At 44.4% G+C, this 20,711-nt stretch overlaps 1 protein-coding gene across 4 annotated transcripts in view; it reads left to right on the top strand.

Moving 5' to 3' along the window:
* The window catches only part of PATJ (PATJ crumbs cell polarity complex component), a 407,721-nt gene that overhangs the window by 170,285 nt on the left and 216,725 nt on the right, over positions 1-20,711 (top strand). For all 4 annotated transcript variants that reach the window (XM_073593830.1, XM_073593831.1, XM_073593832.1 and 1 more), the window contains 5 exons: positions 1,780-1,918; positions 9,755-9,826; positions 9,928-10,105; positions 12,490-12,600; positions 15,983-16,048. In XM_073593830.1, coding sequence (XP_073449931.1) covers positions 1,780-1,918; positions 9,755-9,826; positions 9,928-10,105; positions 12,490-12,600; positions 15,983-16,048 — 566 coding nt within the window. The remainder of the gene's footprint in view (positions 1-1,779; positions 1,919-9,754; positions 9,827-9,927; positions 10,106-12,489; positions 12,601-15,982; positions 16,049-20,711) is intronic.

The raw sequence follows: 20,711 nt of genomic DNA, 5'->3' as shown, positions 1-20,711 counted from the left end.
ATGGCGGGCGTTTTAGGAGCGGTGAATTCACCGCTAAAGCAACACCCCAGAGACGCTGCTTGCAGGACTTTTTTCTCGTCCTGCAAGTGCACCACTCCACTGTGAAAGCGCCCCGGCTTTCACATTGGGGTGGCTTGAGAGGCGATTTTTTTCAGGTGCTATTTTTAGCGCAAAAACGCCTGAAAAGCGCCCCAGTGTGAAAGTAGGTGGAACTTGATGGGTGGAGTCATCCCCTGGCTTCTTGTATGTCTTGCATACTACCAATCTGCTATAATTGCCGACACTGTTTTTGTCTACTTAGGAGCTTTGGGTTTTCCAACCCCTGTATCTGCATTTACATTTTTAGCAAATGGTCCATTGCTATTTTAAAGCATGATTTTGCCCCCATAGACTTCAATTGAGATGCACCAAGTGTCAGTAGTATCAAAAATGCGACTAATTCGCACTATATAATCGCACTTCAAGTGGGATCAAGTCGCAACTGCACTAGTGTGAGCCTAACCTATGAGGTGATATTGGGAGGTCTAAATGGCTCTGCTATCCAGAAGTTCTAGAAAAGCTTTTGTTTAGTTCATTATTATTTTATTATTATTTATGGTACTTATATAGTGCCGTCAATTTACGCAGCGCTTTACATATACATTGTACATTCACATCGGTCCCTACCGTCAAGGAGCTTACAATCTAAGGTCCCCAACTCACATTCATATTAGACATCAAAGAAATCCTGGACAGTCGCACTCCAAAAATATTTGCTTTTATTCAATAAAGTGTCATTCAAAATACAGGTCACAGCAGAGTGGAACAAAGCTTACGCGTTTCACACTTTCACACTCTGTGTAGTGTGAAACGCGTAAGCTTTGTTCCACTCTGCTGTGACCTGTATTTTGAATGACACTTTATTGAATAAAAGCAAATCTTTTTGGAGTGCGGCTGTCCAGGATTTCTTTGATGTCTAACTGCTACAGCATTGCCAGCACCTGGACTTCTAGACTGAAGGAGATGCCTTTTACTTTGACCTGACCCACCTGGAGCGGTGATACTCTCTCTCTCTACTTGAACTCACATTCATATACTAGGGCCAATTTAGCCTGAAGCCAAGTACCCTACCAGCCGGTCTTTGGATTGTGGGAGGAAACCGGAGTACCCGGAGGAAACCCACGCAGGCACAGGGAGAACATGCAAACTCCAGGCAGGTAGTGTCATGGTTGGGATTTGAACCAGCAACCCATTTTACTGCGAGGTGAGAGTGCTATCCACTACACCACTGTGCCGCCCGTTCATAGTTTTTTTCTTCAAATCTGATATCTTTAGTTTGCAGTGAGTTGCAGTGTTCATTGATCAGTTGACTGTCAGATGTCATCTGTAATCATTAAGACCTCATTTAAGGCTTGTAGGCAGTACCTGAGTGTAAAATGAAGAAACAGCACAAAGAACCAAATCAGTTTGTGTGCTGAGGAACGGCATGCTTATAGGAGAAGAGAACAGAGTAGTGGAGAGATGAGCTCATCAATGTGCTGCTTCTCCTTTCACTGTCCAGTCACAGGCTTGAGGGTGGGTTTATGACAGAGAAAAGGGGGTTGAATGAGGGTCGACGTCATTTACCCTTGAAGACTGAGGACATCTAATGGCAGAAAAGAGGTATTGGAGGGTGGGATTACAGATCTGGCCTGCAGGTAAATATTTCAGCAAAATCTGTAAAATTGTATTTTTTTTTTATTTTTATTTATTTTGTACATTTTTGACTGATGTTCTGATTTAACTATTCTTGTATTTTAGGTGATTTTGTTGCTCTCAAGGAACCTGGGATCGTTTTTGATCCAGATGCGATCGCCATAGAAAGGGACCTTACAAAGCAAAGAACATCTAGAGTGACTTCGAGCTCAGCAGATCATCGTACAGTGAACCAGCTGTCTGTGTATGTACCGAGCCTTGTGTGTGATAGACCCTCAGTAATCTGTTTACTAACCACTGTCCTTTTATTATTATTATTGTTATTGTTATACAGGATTTATATAGCGCCAACAGTTTATGCAGCGCTTTACAATATAAAAAGGGAGACAATACAGTTATAATACAATAAAATACAAGAGGATTAAAAGGGCCCTGCTCAGAAGCGCTTACAATCTAATAGGGTGGGGCAGGTGGTACAAAAGGTTGTAACTGTGGGGAATGAGCTGATGGAAGTGGTAGGAGATTAGTTGGGGACGTGATCGGCTTCCCTGAAGAGATGAGTTTTCAGGGATCACCTGAAGGTAGCAAGAGTAGGGGATAGCCGGATAGATGGAGGTAGCGAGTTCCAGAGGATGGGAGAGGCTCTGGAGAAATCCTGGAGACTAGCATGGGAGGAGGAGACGAGAGAGCTTGAGAGTAGGAGGTCTTGAGAAGAGCGGAGAGGACGATTTGGGTGATGTTTGGAGACAAGATCGGTGATATAGCTCGGGGCAGAGTTAGAAATGGCTTTGTATGTTGTGGTTAGTATTTTGAATTTAATTCACTGGTTGATTGGGGGCCAGTGTAGGGATTGGAGGGGAGGGTTGGCAGATGCTGAGCGGTTGGTAAGGTGGATAAGTCTGGCAGCAGCATTCATGATAGACTGAAGAGGGGAGGAGCCTATGGAGAGGCAGGCCAATGAGAAGGGAGTTGCAATACAGAACTCTTATGCTTAAAATGAAAAACAAAAAACACAAAAACGAGGGGAAAAAAAGGGGGGTGGGGGAGTAAAAGTGGTGGTTGTTGGGGTAAGGGAAAAGGGGAAAAAGTGTTTAGGGAGTGTGCGACGCCCCTTACCCCTTATTTAACTTTTTCACATAGTCCTCTCAGCTTTTAAGTTGGCATAGCCATTATAATTAACAGAGCCCTCTAGCACTTCATTTTCTTTTCTTGTTATCTAAAACTGAACAGTTGGTTTTAGAATTAAAAACACTTTCATATGTAGCACAGACCCCCAAACAGGCCTTGCAGATTTGTTCCAGGTTCTGTTCCCACACAAGTGCGCAGCAGCCAGGCACATGGCAGCTCCCACAGTCTCACAGCACAAAAACCAGGCAGTTGGTGTCTTTTTGGCGTTTAATGCTTTTTGAACTTGGATGGGGTGTAAGGAAGCCTTAGTATACTCCGGGATTCAGTACACCAAACAGGACTCTCCCCCTCTTCTGCCTTCTCTCTGACAGGGGCATCTCCCTCCTTCTCTGCAGAGACTACTGGCCCATCACTTCTGGACTTTCCAACCATGGTGAACCCCACTTTGGCAGCTCCAGCACAATCACCCAAAAGGTTAAACAGCAGGCAGTCCCTAGGATCCCACTTCCAGGCCTTTACTTGCTGTGCTTTCAGATACTTGGATTGATACCGTCCAATATTAGACATTGTAGCGTCAATTTCCAGGCCGGATCCTCAGTGCTTCCCCTTATTTGGCTCTGAACTGAGACAGGCTCCTTTCGGGCCTCTTATTCCTTAAATTATTTGGACACAACTCCCGATTATAAAATCTACCATGAAAATGATGTATGACTATAGCAATGCACTGAAGTTCTGCTGTCCTTTAGTAAGGGCCCTTTCACACTAGCAGTGCAGATGTAACGCAGGCTAATGCAGTCCCAATGCAAGAACAAGGCAATTTGCCTTATGTCTTAGGCTTCTTTCTTACTGAGGCGCTTTTCAGGCGCTATAGCGCTAAAAATAACGCCTGCATAGCACCTGTAAAGAGCCTCTCCTCTCACTCCAGTGTGAAAGCCCCAAGTGCTTTCACACTGGAGCGGTGAGCTTGCAGAATGGTAATAAAAGTTCTGCAAGCAGTATCTTTGGAGCGGTGAAGGAGTGGTGTACACACCGCTCCTAAAGCGCCCCCTGCCCATTGAAATCAATGGGCAGCGCCGCCAAACAGCGCTTTACCAACGGCGCTTTACCGTCGTTTTTGCAGAGGTTTTCAGTCACTAGCGGGGCGCTTTTAACCCCCCCCCGCTAGTGGCCGAAAAAGGGTTAAAACAACCCGCAAAACGCCGATGCAGCGGCCCTTTTGCCGGCGGTGCTGCCCATTCATTTCAATGGGCAGGGGCGCTTTAGGAGCAGTGTATACACCGCTCCGAAGATGCTGCTTGCAGGAGTTTTTTTTAACGTCCTGCGAGCGCATCGCCTCAGTGTGAAAGCACTCGGGGCTTTCACACTGAGACTGCAGGGGAGCCGTTTTACAATTGCTATTTTTAGCCCAAAATCGTCTGAAAAAAATGCCTGTGTGAAAGGGGTCTTAGGCTGCTTTCACACTAAGGCGCTTTACAGGCGCTATAGCGCTAAAAATAGCGCCTGTAAAAAGCCTCTCCTCTCACTCCAGTGTGAAAGCCAGAGTGCTTTCGCACTGGAGCGGTGCGCTTGCAGGACGGTAAAAAAAAGTTCTGCAAGTAGCATCTTTGGAGCGGTGAAGGGGCCGTGTATACACTGCACCTAAAGCGCCCATGCCATTGAAATCAATGGGGCAGCGCCGGCAAAGTGTCACTGCAGTAGCGCTTTGCGGGCAGTTTTAACCCTTTTTTGGCTGATAGCGGGGGTTAAAATTGCCTCGCTAGCGGCCGAATAGCACCGCTCAAATGATGGTAAAGCACTGCTAAAAATAGCGGCGCTTTACCGCCGACGCTCGCAACTCCGCTGTGTGAAAGTAGCCCAAGGCTACTGGAGCGGGCGGGCTTTTAGCAGCACTTTACTGTCGTTTTTGCAGAGGTTTTCGACCGCTAGTGGGGTGCTTTTAACACCCGCTAGCAGCTGAAAAAGGGTTAAAGCGACCTGCAAAGTGCCCATTCATTTCAATGGGCAGGGGTGCTTTATCTAAATCAATGGGCAGCGCCGCCAAACACGCTTTGCCGGTGGTTTTAACCCTTTTTCGTCCGCTAGCAGGGGTTAAAAGCGCCTCACTACAGGCCTAATAGCGTCGCTAGAAATAGTGGCGCTTTACCGCCGACGCCCCAGTGTGAAAGCAGCCTTGGGGTTTCAGTTTACACCAACGTGCATTGCAAAGATATGCATTTTTGTTCAACCATTTCCACTCTCTGCAATGAATTAGATTATGCTGCAGTGCATAGTAATAGCATAGAGTATTATGGAGTGAACAAGCTTTTAACCCTTTGATTGCCACCACTGTACATCTTACGGCAGCGGCAGCAGGGGTTTTGCACAATCCACAAGCCCACAATCCCTTTCTGAGAACCCCCCAATGCTCTGCTGTTCAGCCTGCAGGCCCGGGACCTGCATTGCTGTGTGAAGGGATGAAGACCCTTGAACATCCGTTTTGCTGATCTCTTCTAGCTAGAATGAACCTGGATGTGACATGTAAAACGTCATTTACAATTTCTGATGTCACTTTCCCTGACCGTGGTAGCCAGGGAAGCGCGATCTGCGCCCCCATTTTCTTCAATAGAAAATAGGTGAGACTGACCCCTGGTTTCTCATTAAAGGGAAAATGTCTTGAAAATATTAAAATCACATAGGGGTATTTTTAGTCCCCTTTGTGATTTATAAATTAAGTTTTCGTAAAAGTAAAAAAAAAAACTGTCAAAAAAGGTGCTTGAGCAAACTTAAATGTATCCGTCGGAGGGCCCTACGTACAAAACCAACGCTTGAAATACACGTTATATATAGCCGGGCATGTTGGTGTCAGAGCCATAATTCTGTGTCCATTATTCACAGTAAACAGATGGCCTTTAATTACTTTTAAAGTATAAGTTCACCTTTTTGAACATGTTACATGTTCCACTAGTTTTTAGGGTAGAACATGTAACATATTCCCTCTCCTGCAGCCATTCCCCGACCCCCCCCCCCCCCCCCGCTTCCCCATGTAAGCGGGTCGGAATCCTTTCCCCGCAGCCACTGTCACTATTTGAAAAGAGCACAGCCATGCGGGGCTCTGTCCACACAACCGTCCCATTCATTCACAGAGTTATGTGAAAGAATGAACTTAAAAGTAGCGACAGCCTTTGCAGCTAACGGTTTTGTAGTTCTCAATGAACTACCAGGTCACTGTTGAGCGCTCTGGTAGTTCATTGATCCTTCCTGTCAGTGTGTATCTGCCTGTCCTATGAGGTACGAGCAGACAGCTCGTGATCTGCTGTTCGTGGGTGCAATGCTTTCCAGGCTCCTACGGGGAAAAAAAAATTAGCAAATGCACATTTCTGTAAAAAAAAGTTTGCATTTATTTTATTTTTTTAAAAGGCGAACTTGTCCTTTAAAGCGTCACCTATAGAAAATATAGGGTACTGGAGTTTGTTGTTCTTTGCAGGCGCACACAAATGTATTCGAATTACTCGTCATAACCTCATCTATTATATGAGATTTTGCGCTTAATAATTCGTTCTAAAAAATAATTGGAACTACCACTGTTTTATTCTCCAGGGTGTCCGCTCTCCAAAAATGTATATACCGTTTAGAGCAGGGGTCTCAAACTGGTGGCTCTCCAACTGTTGAGAAACTACAAGTCCCATGAGGCATTGCAAGGCTAACCGTTACAAGCATGACTCCTCCCACAGGCATAGACATGATGGAACTTGTAGTTTTGCACCAGTAAGAGACCCCTGGTTTAGAGGTTTTACCAAACTCTCAGTCCTAAAATGTTTTTTTTATTGTGTGTGCAAACCCCCCCCCCACAAATTGGCTCTGGCAGCGAAAGGGTTAATAGTATTCTTGCAACAGGGCCTTCCTAAATAGATGTGACATGACCCCCCCTGCCTCCCCTTACCAAAAGAAATATTAATTCTGTTGTTGCTGTTACTATGCCTTTTTGTTACAAAAAAAGTGAAAAATAACTCTTAGGGCTCATGCACACAGGACGTTTTTACAGCTGCTGTTAGGGGCGTCTGACATTTATTTTATTTTTTTAACTTCCTCTAAATGCCCCTCCATGCTAACCTAGGTGTCCATGCACACATAAACTTTCAGAGGTGTTTGGAGGCATAAGCGTTTAGGGGGGAGTAGAAAAAAAAACAACAGCCTGGGTGTCCAGGAGCAGAGGCTATTGAGCTGTAAAAACTAAAAATTCAAAAAAAAAACGCTGCTAAAAGCTGTAACAAGCTTTTAGCCTCGTTTTGGCGTTTTTTAGGCGTTTTTACATTATAGGGAGTGTTTTTACTGTAAATTATGCTCCATTCTTTTCAATGACACCCGTTCAAATCGGTACTTTGCACTACTTTGGTGTGACTTTTTGATGCGACTTTGATACATATAATGTAAAGTCGGATCGTAATTGCACCAAAGGTCGCACCAAAGTCGCACTGGAAATTGTGCGACTTTGAAGACGCGCTCATGTGAATGGAGCCTTAGGTTGCTGAGTAAAATACTCCCAGTTGACGACATCTATAAACAAGACTAAGATGTCATTTCCTTTTATTAAGGCTCTTATATTTTTATTGCACCCTTGTGGTGGTGGTGTGTGTGTGTGTGTGTGTGTGTGTGTGTGTGTGTGTGTGTGGGGGGGGGGGGGGGGTGCTTAAACGAACCTGCCGTATTTTCAATTAAAAGAGAAAAAGATGGGAGCTAGAGGTTTTGCTTTTTTATAATCTGCAGACGAGCGCTCCGATTTTTCTGCCACCGTTCTATTGGAGGGCTCAGAAAGACAGCATAGCGGCAAGCTTGCAAAATGTGATCTATTTGGCTTTTGGAAGGGTAGAACATAAAACATTATTGTGTTTTCGTTACCATCATTTCAGAAGGCATATAATTTTATTACGATATAATGAGCTCGCTGCCTCTGTCTCGGTAATGGAATGATAAATTGGACTTCAAAAAGAATATTCTGAGGTTCCATTAACGTCTTTTGCCAATCAAGGTTTATGGGCTCATGTCCTCGGGGGTAGAATTTTATTTTATTTTGTTATATACTTTAATCAGGAAGGCAGCACTGAACTTCTTTTTTTTTTTTTTTTCTCCTCCTTTTTATTTGAATAAATTAAGTAGACATATGGGCAGATCTATGTTTGGGTAAAGAAAAGTGTTGATATTGCCCACAGATACAAAACTGATCCTATGCAAGGTAGCTTTTGTGTGAACATCGTTTTGATGTATCGGTTTATTTTTATTTATTACAGGTACTTATATAGAGCTTTACTTATTTATTATACATTCACATCAGTCCCTGCCCTCAAGGAGCTTACAGTCTAAGGTCACAAACTCCCATACACACACACACACATACCGGGGCCAATTTAGACAGGATTAACATACCAGCATGTCTTTGAAGTGTGGGAGGAAACCTGAGTACCCGCAGCAAACCCACGCAGGCACAGAGAGACACAAGGGGTTGCTTCATGCCATGCTTCTCCAAAATGGCAATAAGTGTGATCTTACGAACAGTCTGGCTGTACAGCTCAGCTCTGCTTTATGCTTGCACAGTCTATGGCGAATTTTCAGAGCCGACGGCTACCGGCATATTTAACATTAGCTGCTTGTCAAGGAGCAGACCGGGAAGCCCCTTAGGTCTGGTATGGGTTTTGAAGGAAACCCCCGCGCTAAAATGGAAAACGGTGTAGAGACCCCCAAAACTCTTATCAAAGCATGCAGCACCCTCCTGAACTAAAACAGGTCATATGCCCTCTACATGGGGGGGGGGGTGTTTTGGGGCACATCAAAGCACATTGTCCCTATGTTGATGGGGACAAGGGCCTCTTCCCCACAACCCTGGCCGTTGGTTGTGGGGGTCTGCGGGCATTGGACTTTTCAGAAATCTGGAAGCCCTCTTTAACAAGGGGGCCCCCAGATCCCGCCACCCCCATGTTAAGGAGTATGGGGTACATTGCCACCAGGTGATGTCGCCTCTTAGCTATTTAAGACGGTGGGAGCCTTCGGCACAAGCAAAGCTTTTTCGGGTTGGCAGTGGCGGCGGGCGGCGTGATTGATGATGGTTCTAAATCAGGGGACATTTTTTAAATTTTCTTTTAATAAAGGAATTATCAAAAACTGTGTCTTGTGAATGAGTAGGGGTACAATGTACCTCATGCTCATTCACATGGAGAGGGGCAGGATCTGGGGGTCCCCTTGTTAAAGGGGGCTTCCAGAGTCTGATAAACCCCCTGCCCGCAGACCCCCACAATCACTGGCCAGGGAAGAGGCCTGGTATGGTTCAGGATGAGGGGGTGGGCGCTCATCCCCCCCCCCCCCCCCCCCCATTTTCTACATGCTTGGGCAAGGGTCTGGTATGGGTATTGGGGGGCCACATACCATTTTTTTTTTTTTTTTTTAATTTTTTTTTTTTTTAGCATGGGGGTCATTTTTAAAATCCGTACCAGCCCTGAAAAGGCCTGGTATGGATTGAGACCCCCAAGCTGTTTGTTTTTTTTTGTTTTTTTTGTTTTTTAGATCGAATTGGTGTTCAAAACTGATCAGATGTGTTATTCAGATGCGTTCCCAAAGAAAGCAATGAGCCTGGAATTTGCATTGAACCCGGACCGCAATGCTCAGAAAATGCACAGGACTCTTTTTAAATTTGCAGCGAATTTGCACTGTCACTGCACCGCATATACTGTATGTGACCTGGCTCCATAGAAAAGGCTGCCATTTCACTAGTCATACAAATCGGATGTGGTTCAAAAAGCATACAATTCACATATATGTGAACAGATCCTAAATGAGACTATGGTTGTTAAAAATGTATCTAAATATAAATCTATTTCCTCCTTAAAAGGCAAGGATCTATGGTCTGAAGGCAGAATTTCATTGGTATTTAGTTATCATAGCCTAAACACCCTAAAATCTTTTATTTTTTTTTATATTTTTTTAGTGAACTACCTGAGCGGGAAGAAGGGGAAGGAGAGGAAACCCCAACATTTAGCCACTGGGGGGCCCCACGTGTGTAAGTAATACCTACTTGTTGGCACATAGTGCTCTGCGATTTCCTCCAGACCCTCACAATATTGTACATCACCTTTCCTGTATTTTCTGGTCCATTTCTAGTGTTGAGATATGGAGAGAACCTCAAGTTTCCTTGGGAATTAGCATCGTCGGAGGGCAAACCATCATCAAACGCTTGAAGAATGGAGAGGAGCTAAAGGGAATTTTCATAAAGCAAGTTTTGGAGGACAGCCCTGCTGGGAGAACCAAATCTCTAAAGACCGGAGATAAAATTCTAGAGGCAAGTGCAACATATACTGGGGCTCTAAAAACTGGACGCACTATAGTGGACCTAGCATAGATTTTTCATAAATGCATGAATACTAGGTAAATCTTTAAGTGTAACTTTTCCAGGCATTTGTTACCTCTTGACTTCATTTGCTTTTTTTTCTTGGCATTGTCTTTATTTAGGTATCATCCATATTCTCCGTCTAGCTCCTGAACTGAGATGACCGCTAAGCAAGGGCCCAATTTTGTAAATCTTACTGCTGGTGATTTTCTTAGCAGTGTCCACAAATGTTTAACACAGGGCATGCAACCTTTTCTTTGTGACTTGCTACAAAGTTAGTGTTGTAGTCTGATCATTCCTGAATGGAGGTCAGTTGAGGGATTGGCAGAGAGGGATGGAGGACACTAAATGGGAGGCCAGTGGAGGGATTAGCAATGAAGGGCGGAGAACACTAAATGGAAGCCAGTAGAGGGATTAGCAGAGAGTGGTGGAGGACAATGAATAGAAGCCAGTGGAAGGATTGGCAGAGAGAGGTGGAGGACACTGAATAGAAACCAGTGGCTGGATTGTCAGAAAGGGGTGGAGGACACTGAATGGAAACCAGTGGAAGGATTGGCAGAGAGTGGTGGAGGACACTGAATGGAGGCCAGTGGAGGGATTGGCAGAGCGTGGTGGAGGACACTGAACAGAAGCCAGTGGAGGGATTGGCAGAGAGTGGTGGAGGACACTGAACGGAAGCCAGTGGAGGGATTGGCAGAGAGTGGTGGAGGGCACTGAACGGAAGCCAGTGGAAGGATTGGCAGAGAGGGGTAGGGATGGAGGACACTGAATGGAAGCCAGTGGAAGGATTGTCAGAGAGTGGTGGTGGACACAGAATGGAAGCCAGTGGAAGGATTGTCAGAGAGGGGTGGGGATGGAGGACACTGAATGGAAGCCAGTGGAGGGATTGGCAGAGAGTGGTGGAGGACACTGAATGGAGGCCAGTGGAGAGACTAGCAGTGAGTGGTGGAGGGCACTGAATGAAAGCCAGTGGAGGGTTTGGCAGAGAGTGTTGGAGGACACTAAATGGAGGCCAGTGGAGGGATTGGCAGAGAGTGGTGGAGGACACTGAATTGAAACCAGTGGAAGGATTGGCAGAGTGTGGTGGAGGACACTGAATGGAGGTCAGTGGAGGGATTGGCAGAGAGTGGTGGAAGACACTACATGGAAGCCAGTTGAGGGATTGGCAGAGAGTGGTGGAGGGCACTGAATAAAAGCCAGTGGGGGGATTGGCAGAGAGTGGTGGAGGACACTAAATGGAAACCAGTGGAAGGATTGGTAGAGAGTGGTGGAGGACACTGAACGGAAGCCAGTGGAAGGATTGGCAGAGAGGGGTAGGGATGGAGGACACTGAATGGAAGCCAGTGGAGGGTTTGGTAGAGAGGGGTGGAGGACACTGAATGGAGGCCAGTGGAGGGGTTGGCAGAGAGTGGTGGGGGACACTGAATGGAAGCCAGTGGAAGGATTGGCAGAGAGTGGTGGAGGACACTGAATGGAAGCCAATAGAGGGGTTGGTAGGGAGTGGTGGAGGACACTAAATGGAGACCAGTGGAGGGATTGGCAGAGAGTGGTGGAGAACACTAAATGGAAGCCAGTGGAGGGACTAGCAGTGAGTGGTGGAGGACACTAAATGGAAGCCAGTGAAGGGATTGGCAGAGAGTGGCGGAGGACACTGAATGGAAGCCAGTGGAGGGATTGGCAGAGAGTGGTGGAGGACACTGAATGGAAGCCAGTGGAGGGATTGGCAGAGAGTGGTGGAGGACACTGAATGGAAGCCAGTGGAGGGATTGGCAGAGAGTGGTGGAGGATAGAAGCAAAACTTTTTTTTTTTTTTTTTAATCTTCTACCCTTAAGCTGGGTACACACTAAGAAAATTGGGTGAACGATCGTTTGGTTTTCCCTGATGTTTCACAGCAAGTCAGAACTGAGGCTGGAACTAATGTACGAAAATTCTCGTGCAACAAATGATTTTTTTTTTTTTTTTATTGTTTCTGATCATGCCCAGTCTTTTGTATCTGATTTTTCAGATTAAACGTTACACATTAAATGAAAATCTTTAGTTCTGTTCACGTAAGGGAAACGTGAGTTTGTCCCTTCGGAATTTTCGTTTGGAAAGTCTGAATCTGTGTACACGTTATACGAAAATCGAACGAGCGTGCCTCATAGGGAATTTTTCTCATGTCGTGTTTATCCATTACTAACTTGTCAATATACTGAAAGGTTCACTTTAAAAATGTTGATGGATTGTACATTTTGCCATCTTTGTCTCCTTCAGTTTATTTCATAAATGTCTCTTGGAGTTGTGTTTTAACATTTTTAAGCCCCTTTTGCCTTACAAGTCTGCGTATCATTTCCAGGTCTCTGGAGTAGATCTGAGGGAGGCCAATCATGATGAAGCTGTGACCGCCATCAAAAATGCAGGAAATCCAGTTGTTTTCGTCATTCAGAGTTTGTCTCCAGCCCCGCGGGTATGTGAAGGCCAAGTTTACAATATGTCCTCAAAAGTATGTTTGGACAATAATAAACAATAAACCTCTACCAATTACATTTAAAAAAGAATGATCAGCATAATGGAAGGTTTTAGTAGTAGTTAGGGTTTTGGAGCAGCTTAATGATGACGTCCGGGCAGAAGAATTTTCAGTCGGGGGGGGTTGGGTTTAACGGAGGAGGAGCCGGATATGGCATAGATATCCACGGATACTGTGGCTATCTATGCCCGGAAGTGGGAGCAAATACCTGGATTATACAGGTATCTGCTCTCCCCTCCCCCCTGAAAGGTGCCAAACGTGACACCGGAGGGGGGGAGGATTCCGAAAAGCAGAAGTTCCATTTTTGTGTGCAACTTCACCTTAAATATATTCCTCAATGGCCACAAAGGTTTTAAATCCACTCTATTTTAAAAAAAGCACACAGAGTGGATTTATAGCCCAGCTATTACATGTTATGTGTTATTACGTGTTATGCTTTCACACTGGGGCAGTGGGCTGGCACGGCGGTGAAAAAACGCCCCTCTCCATTGAAAATAATGGAAAGCTCTTCAAAAGCCAATGAAAAGCTCCTCAAAAGCGCTCAAATGTTTTACTGGCAGTTTAGAAGCGCCTCAGTGTGAAAGGGACCTAAAGGGTGCTGTTCAGGGGCTTTTAGGCCACTTCTCACTGAGGCGCTTCTAAACTGCCAGTAAGCGCTTTAACCACTTGCTTACTGGGCACTTAAACCCCCCTCCTATCCAGACCAATTTTCAGCTTTCAGCGCTGTCGCACTTTGAATGACAATTGCGCGGTCATACAACACTGTACCCAAATGAAATTTTTATCATTTTTTTCCCACAAATAGAGCTTTCTTTTGATGGTATTTGATCACCTCTACGGTTTTTATTTTTTGTTAAAAACATTTTAAAAGACAGAATTTTTGAAAAAAAATTATATTTTTTTTTTTATATTTTGTTATCAATTTTTGCAAACAGTTAATTTTTCTCCTTCGTTGATGTACGCTGATGGGGCGGCACTGATGGACATCGATAGGTGGCAGTGATGGGCACTGATGGGTGGCGGTTATGGGCACTGATGGGTGGCAGTGTTGGGCACTGATTGGGCACTGACTGATGGCAGCACTGCTAGGTGGCACTAATAGGTGGCACTTGTGGGCATTGATAGGTGGCACTTGTGGGTTTTAATAGGTGGCACTTGTGGGTTTTAATAGGTGGCACTTGTGGGTTTTAATAGGTGGCACTTGTGGGTTTTAATATGTGGCACTTGTGGGCACTGTGGGCACTGGCAGATGGCACTTGGAGGCACAGATGAGGCATCTGTGCCTCCTTCCTCTTCGAGACCGATGTCCCTTTGACATGAGCCGGTGATCGGCTTTTTTTTCCTCCTCACGCTGTCAGCGTGAGGAGAAAACGAAACCGATCACCGAGCTTTTGTTTACATCATGTGACCAGCTGTCATTGGCTGACAGCTGATCACATGGTAAGGGGCCAGGACCGGCCCCTTACTCGGATCTGTGATCATCCGAGTCTCCGTGACTCGGTGATCACAGCGCGCACACCGCGCGCCCTGCAGGGTGCGAGCGGTGCGCGTGCATAGGGGAGGACGTCATATGACGTCCTCCCGGAGATTGAGGTCCGCGCTGTAGCCGTCATTCGGCTATGGCCCGGACCTCAAGTGGTTAAAGAGCTTTTCATACGCTTTTGAAGAGCTTTCCATTCATTTCAATGTAGAGGGTTTTTTTTTTTTACCGCCCTGCCCTGTTTTTTTTAGCGTGAAAGCACCTGAAAAGCGCCTCAGTGTGAAAGGGGTCTAAGTCGGAATTGCTGTATTCATTGGCCAAGAGACACACTTTGGGGTTGATTTACTAAAGGCAAATAGACTGAGCACTTTGCAAAGTACAGTTTCTCCAGAGCTAGGTAAATGCTGACTTCCATCATCCAGTCATATGCAAGCAAAAATCCTGTTTTTTTTTTTTGTTTTTTTTTTGTTTTTGTTTTTTTTTTGTTTTTGTTTTTCTTGCATGTGATTGGCTATTCTTTGCAAAGTGAAGCTTTACTTAATTTGCTAAGCTTCGGAGAAACTGCACTTAACCACATGCTGACCGGGCCATAGCCGAAAGACAGCTACAGCGCGGTCGGCTTATTCTGGGTGGGCGTCCATGGACGTCCTCACAGAATCGCGCACCTGGGAACATCCGTGACCTCCGGGTCCTGGGGACCCGGCGCATCGCGGATCACAGTAAATGGCCACTGGTAGCGGCCGTGTACCACGTGATGGCTCCGTCAAATGACAAAGCATCACTTGTAAACAAACCGGCGTCATGTCATGACGCCGGTTCCTCCCTCCCCTCTCTGTACTGATTGGTACAGTGTGAGAGGAGAGAGGAAGAGATTGTTTGCAGCGCTGCTCAGTGCCCGTAGTCTGCAATACTCTGCCAATACTCTGCCAATACTCTGCAGTAAATTTTAACAGAAACAAAGACTTATTTTTTTTTTACTGAATTTTCAGTGTTTTTTGATTTATAGCGCAAAAAATAAAAAACCCAGCAGTGATTAAATGCCACCAAAAGAAAGCTCCATTTGTGTGAAAAAGGACAAACATTTCAAATGGGTACAGTGTTGCATGGCTAAGTAAATTGTCATTCAAAGTGTGAGAGCACCGAAAGCTGAAAATTGGCCTGGTTAGGAAGGGGGTTTAAGTGCCCAGTGTGTAAGTGGTTAAAGAGTGCAAAAGGGGGCTAACTAATGCGCAAACCAAAAACAATACTACTATATAATTAAATAGCTGCCAACAGAAAAAAGGGCTCACACACTCAATAATTAAGAACTGTGGCGCTTATTAAACTGAAATAAAATAATATTAGTAATAATAAAAAACAATTGATAAATAAACCCACTAAAAAGTGATTGTGCAAAATTACTGTGCAAAAAAAGCAATAAATAACAAATGAGCAAATCTGTGCAAGAAATAATAAACATCCAGTGAATAATGAGTGCAAAATAGCAATAATGCGATAATCATGCGATAATAAAAATAAATCGCATTAAAAATGTGCAAATAGCAATCAAAAAAAATTCCAATATAATGCAAGTAATGAAGTTGAAAAAATATATTATTGTCCAATAATATAAAACAAAGGTTTTATTTATCAATTGTTTTTGATTATTACTAATATTATTATTTTATTTCAGTTTAATAAGCGCCACAGTTCTTATTTATTGACACTTAAAGAGTGCAGCTGCAAAGTGCACAGTCTATTTGCCTTTAGTAAATCAGCCCCATTGTATTTGTCATAACTGTACTGTGAGCTTAATTATTTCCCCCCCTTTTATGGTTTAAATAACAGTAAATTTTCTTTCAGTTGCTGTCCATCATGATTCCCAAAGCTTCAAAGTTGAACAACCAGGAAGAAAGAACAGATGAGAAGGTAAGATGGCTTCTACAGCAATAAATAGTCATTTTTCAGATTTTTTTTTTATTATTATTCTGTTTCTGACAACTGTTTAAATGCATAACCTACTGTATGTATAGCATGCTAAATTAAAACATTTTAAAAAAGGTCTCCTTGCAAATAATACTTGCCTGTCCCGCCTCTCTTACCGCCAGTCTTCGCTCTCCTAACAAGCTAAGCTTACTGATGAGTCTTCAGCATCCAACACACTTCAGGGGTGTCGTTTTCCTGACCCCCCCCCCCCCTCTGAGCGCTGTGGTTTCTTTCACTGGCCCCTGCGTAGCTATTGCATTCTGCAGAGATGTAGGGGCTAGTGGAGGAAAGCACAGAGCAATGAAGGACTACGGAAGTGTCAGATGCAGAATAAAAGCCAAGATTGGCAGTGCAGGCAGAGGGACATCTAAGTGTAAACACCAAGTCACTATAAAGTGATTGTAAAGCCTAGATTTTTTTTTTTTAAATTAAAATAACTTGCGTCTTATACGTATCTGATCTGTGCATTGGTATTGCACAGAGCAGCCCCAACCCTCCACTTCTGAGGTCCCCCGCCCGCACTCCTGGCTCCTTGCCTCCCCTTTGAGCGCCCCCCCCCCCCCCCCAGCAAGCCGCTTGCTATGGGGGCACACTCCCGAGCCACACTGCATGTGTCCATTAACCCCCGCCCCCACACCCTTCTCACACCGTTTGATTGACAGCAGCAAGAGTCAACGACTCCTGCTGCCCAAGTGCCTGTGAGAAGAGGAAAAGAGGAGAGAAGGACTGCGCTGGCACAGTTCGGGTTTGCGTACAGGCTCAGGTAAGTGTTTAGGTGAAAGGGGAGGAAATAGTTAGTTGGTGGCTGGCGACTCCAAAAATTTGCATCTGAACCACAATCTAAAACGCAGCTGAACTGCTGCTTTGGAAATTTGCAGTGAAAACGGGGGGGGGATTTGCACAGGACATGTGGTGAACCTAGTCTAAAGGAAGTGGGAAAAATAATGGATCTACTGGCCCCTTTAAACTATATTAGGCCCCTTTAACACTTGTGCGACTGCAAAGTCGCATGAGAAGTTGTACCCCATGATTTCCAATAAGTACCATTCATATCTGTGCGACTTCAAGTCATACCGACTTCTTCAAAGTAGTCCTTGCACTACTTTGGTCCAACTTTGATGCAAGTTGAGGTTCATAGACCTCAAGTTTGCATAGGCATTACCTAAAATCGCGGCCACGAAATTGCGCGACTTTGAAGTCAAGGTAGTGTGAAGGGGGGGATCTGAAAAAAACAATTTTGACAATAGTTTTCATTTAATCCAGTTAGGTCAGAAATCCAGAATGAAAGCCACATGTACAGCCTGGGTCTGTGACTGGGGGGGCTTCACAATGATGGGAAGACTTGGGCAGCCCATACATTGGTCTTTTTGTTTTTATTAAATGAGAAAGGAAATTGGGACGTTAAAAGGGGCTCTCGACATTATGGGGGGGTATGTAGTTGAAAAAACATGTTTAATGCCATGAAGAATACATAGAAGTACATAGCAATGCTATAGAACAAGTAAAAAATGTTTGGATCATAAAAAATACACATGCAAATACATGTATAACATGGACATCAAGGATACGTGATAATATCAACTTGGCACATATGGAAAGAATTGACGAGTAATTCCTATGAATTTGATATATATACATGTCAGTGGGGCGGCACATTGCAATATAAGTAACATGATGTAAAAAGATATGAACCTGATTGCTTGGTAGACAATAGACTGGTTTGATTGATGATACAGGCATGTATTGGCATCCTAATATGTCCGACGCGTTTCGTGTATGAACACTCATCAGGGACGGAAGCTCACGAATATCTATAAAGAGTATAATTAGTCTAGTGTAACACTGAACATAACAGGAGAAGGCAAATTTGGCAGTCCTGGGTACTTATATACAGGGAGCTAAAGTTATTCAACCAGCGGGTTGACCAAAAAATGGCCAAATTTCCCCCATCCACACACTCGATGGGGGGGGGGGGGGGGGGGGTATTATTTGTATTCTGAAAGCAGGGAGACTTCCCTGTCATCAGAATTTACTGATCAGTGGCTATAGCCAGTGGCACTGATCAAGAGGGAAAAGTCCAACAGAGTCTGGTTGTACAGAAGTCGATTTGGTAGATCGACTTTTATACATTCTCCCTGGCCATACATGGATCAAAATGCATCCGGTCCCTGCTAAACCGGATGAATTTCGATCCATGTATGGCTGGCATAGCTAGGGGTACTGGCAGGCAACACCAGATGCTGCAGTTCATCATTGGCAGTATCTTAGTAAACCCGTCGTGTCACTTTTAGGGCGGATCCATAGTTGTCGTCATTCCTCCATCCTGTCCCATCAAGGTTTGGCCTGGCCGTTCTAGAAAGACTACAAGACAGATCAACATTGAAATTAAACTTCTAATAAATGCCGGATTATTCATTGCAGCAGATGAGCTCAATTTACGTCCTGATACAGCATGTTTAGTTGGAGATACGAGTTATTTTACTAATAGCCTTAATCATAGTGACAGTTATCGCCCTTTAATGAGCCGGCCAAATCACTCATCTCTATTCGGTTTTTTGCCACTAAGCATTTCGGAAGCCCATCCAGATGGCTCTAACTTTTACATAAACAAGGGCTAATTCAATTACGTTTTATTTTTTCCCCAAACTGGGCCGTTCATGTGACATCCGCTAATGAGCAATTACCACCTCTAATCGGGTGCCCTAATTGCAGGGCATAAGTGGTTTTCATTTTATTCTCTGAATTTACAATATACAACAGAGGTACTTACTAAGGGCCAGCGATAATTAAATCGAAAAACAAACCCGCAAGCGATCGGTGAACTGTCAGTGCTGCCCAGGAAACATGGCAACCTTGCGGAAGTAATGAAGATTTGTCAGATTACCATAGCAGGAAATTAATATTTAAAATGGTTGTAAACCTCAGACATGAAATATGAACAAAGCATATCCCTCTATAGTGTGTACCTGTCTCAATTAGGAGCACGAGTTTTATTTCTGTCTGCTGCTTCTTTCCTCTGCTATCAGCATGAGTCACTTCTGACAAGTTTTTCGGACACCAAGAGAAAAAAGGTGACGGGGGAGGGGGGGCCTCCAACACACAGCCTGTGATTGACATTCTCAGCTCTGTTCCTGCGTGATGTGTGAAGGGGGGAGGGTTTTCCTTCTCTCCAGTCAGCTCTCAGAGCTCTCCTCACTGAGCTCCGCAGTGTGTAATTACAGATCCCCGCCCCCTGCTTTCTGAAAGCTCAGCCAAGGTGTATTAATTCTGCACTGAATATATAAATAGAGGGTTGGGAGCCTGGTCCCCAGCCAGGCTACCATGAGGGCATGGGGGCAATTGGACTATTGCGGTACAGTAGGACAGTAAAATAACAGTGTATGACAATTATACAAATATGAAAAATAATAAAGGTTCAAATTTAAAAGGTTTTATTAATGCAAGAATCATATTACAAGTTGAAAAATGATGACGGTTCATATATATTACCAACATAATTATCCCCGGATAGGGGGGGGATCACAGCGGGACAATTTGATAACCGATAGCAACTCGACTAGTTTCGTGGACAGTAGCCGCTTCATCAGGAAGGTATCTGCGAATTAAGCAATTAACAGATAATCAAAAAACAATGCAATTGCGCAAAGGCATGAACAATGAAAAAACTTTTAACGTAACAAAACAGTATATCTGGTACATAAAAAAGGGGGGAGAAAAGAGGGAGCAAGGCTGCTTACCCCTGTCCCGGCAGGCACCGAGTGCAGGGAGCAACCACCAAAAAGCGGTCCCCCGCGGCGACTCTGGGGAGCTAAAAATTATATGGACTGGAATCTGGATATATTATTATACGAGATTTATATAGCGCCAATAGTTTACTCAGCGCTTTACAATGTATAAGGGGGACAACACAATTACAGTACAGTTCAATACAAAAGGTACAGGAGGGCTATATATAGACTAAAGCAAAAGGGTAGGTTTATTGTGGACTTGCAAGGCCACAAAGTGGTGGACCAGTGAAAGAATCATGAAAATTGTGATTGGTATGGTGGAGCAGAGTAGAAAACAAGATCAAGAAGTGACAATGATGTGAAGGAAGTGGATAGAGTGAAAGAGTGGACAGAATGAATATATTAGGACTAATGTGGAAAAAAAAATCAAATATAAACAATGAGTGAGTTATCAAATGTATGTGAATGTAAAGTGGGGAGAGGTTTGAGAAAATTAGTGTGGTGAGTATGGGGAGTGAAGGGATAGGGGACAAGAGGGGGAAAAAAATGATGTACAAAAGGGGGGGGGGGGAGGAGAGTGGGGGAGGGATGGAACCATGGGAAAACTAGGGTGGGAACAGGACAGGGAAATCTTTGAATATATGTAGAGAAGAGAAGACTCCAGATAAATAGGTACCACTTATGTAGGAGGATTTTTTTCATCTCTGTGTATCACCTGAGGCCAGTCGCTTCACTGGGAATATGTAAGGGTTTACAATCACTTTAAACAAGATATCATTGTGCATGACCACTGACTCCCTTTAGACCCAGGACAATGGTCAACTGAAGATAGGTAGGTTTGGCTTCTCTGTCCTGAAAATAGTATACAGCCTGGGAGT

This window comes from Aquarana catesbeiana, linkage group LG07, assembly GCF_042186555.1.
Source record: "Aquarana catesbeiana isolate 2022-GZ linkage group LG07, ASM4218655v1, whole genome shotgun sequence".
Taxonomy (NCBI): Eukaryota; Metazoa; Chordata; class Amphibia; order Anura; family Ranidae; genus Aquarana; species Aquarana catesbeiana.
The sequence above is the reverse complement of the archived record's forward strand: the minus strand, read 5'-3'. Positions and strand labels throughout refer to the sequence as shown.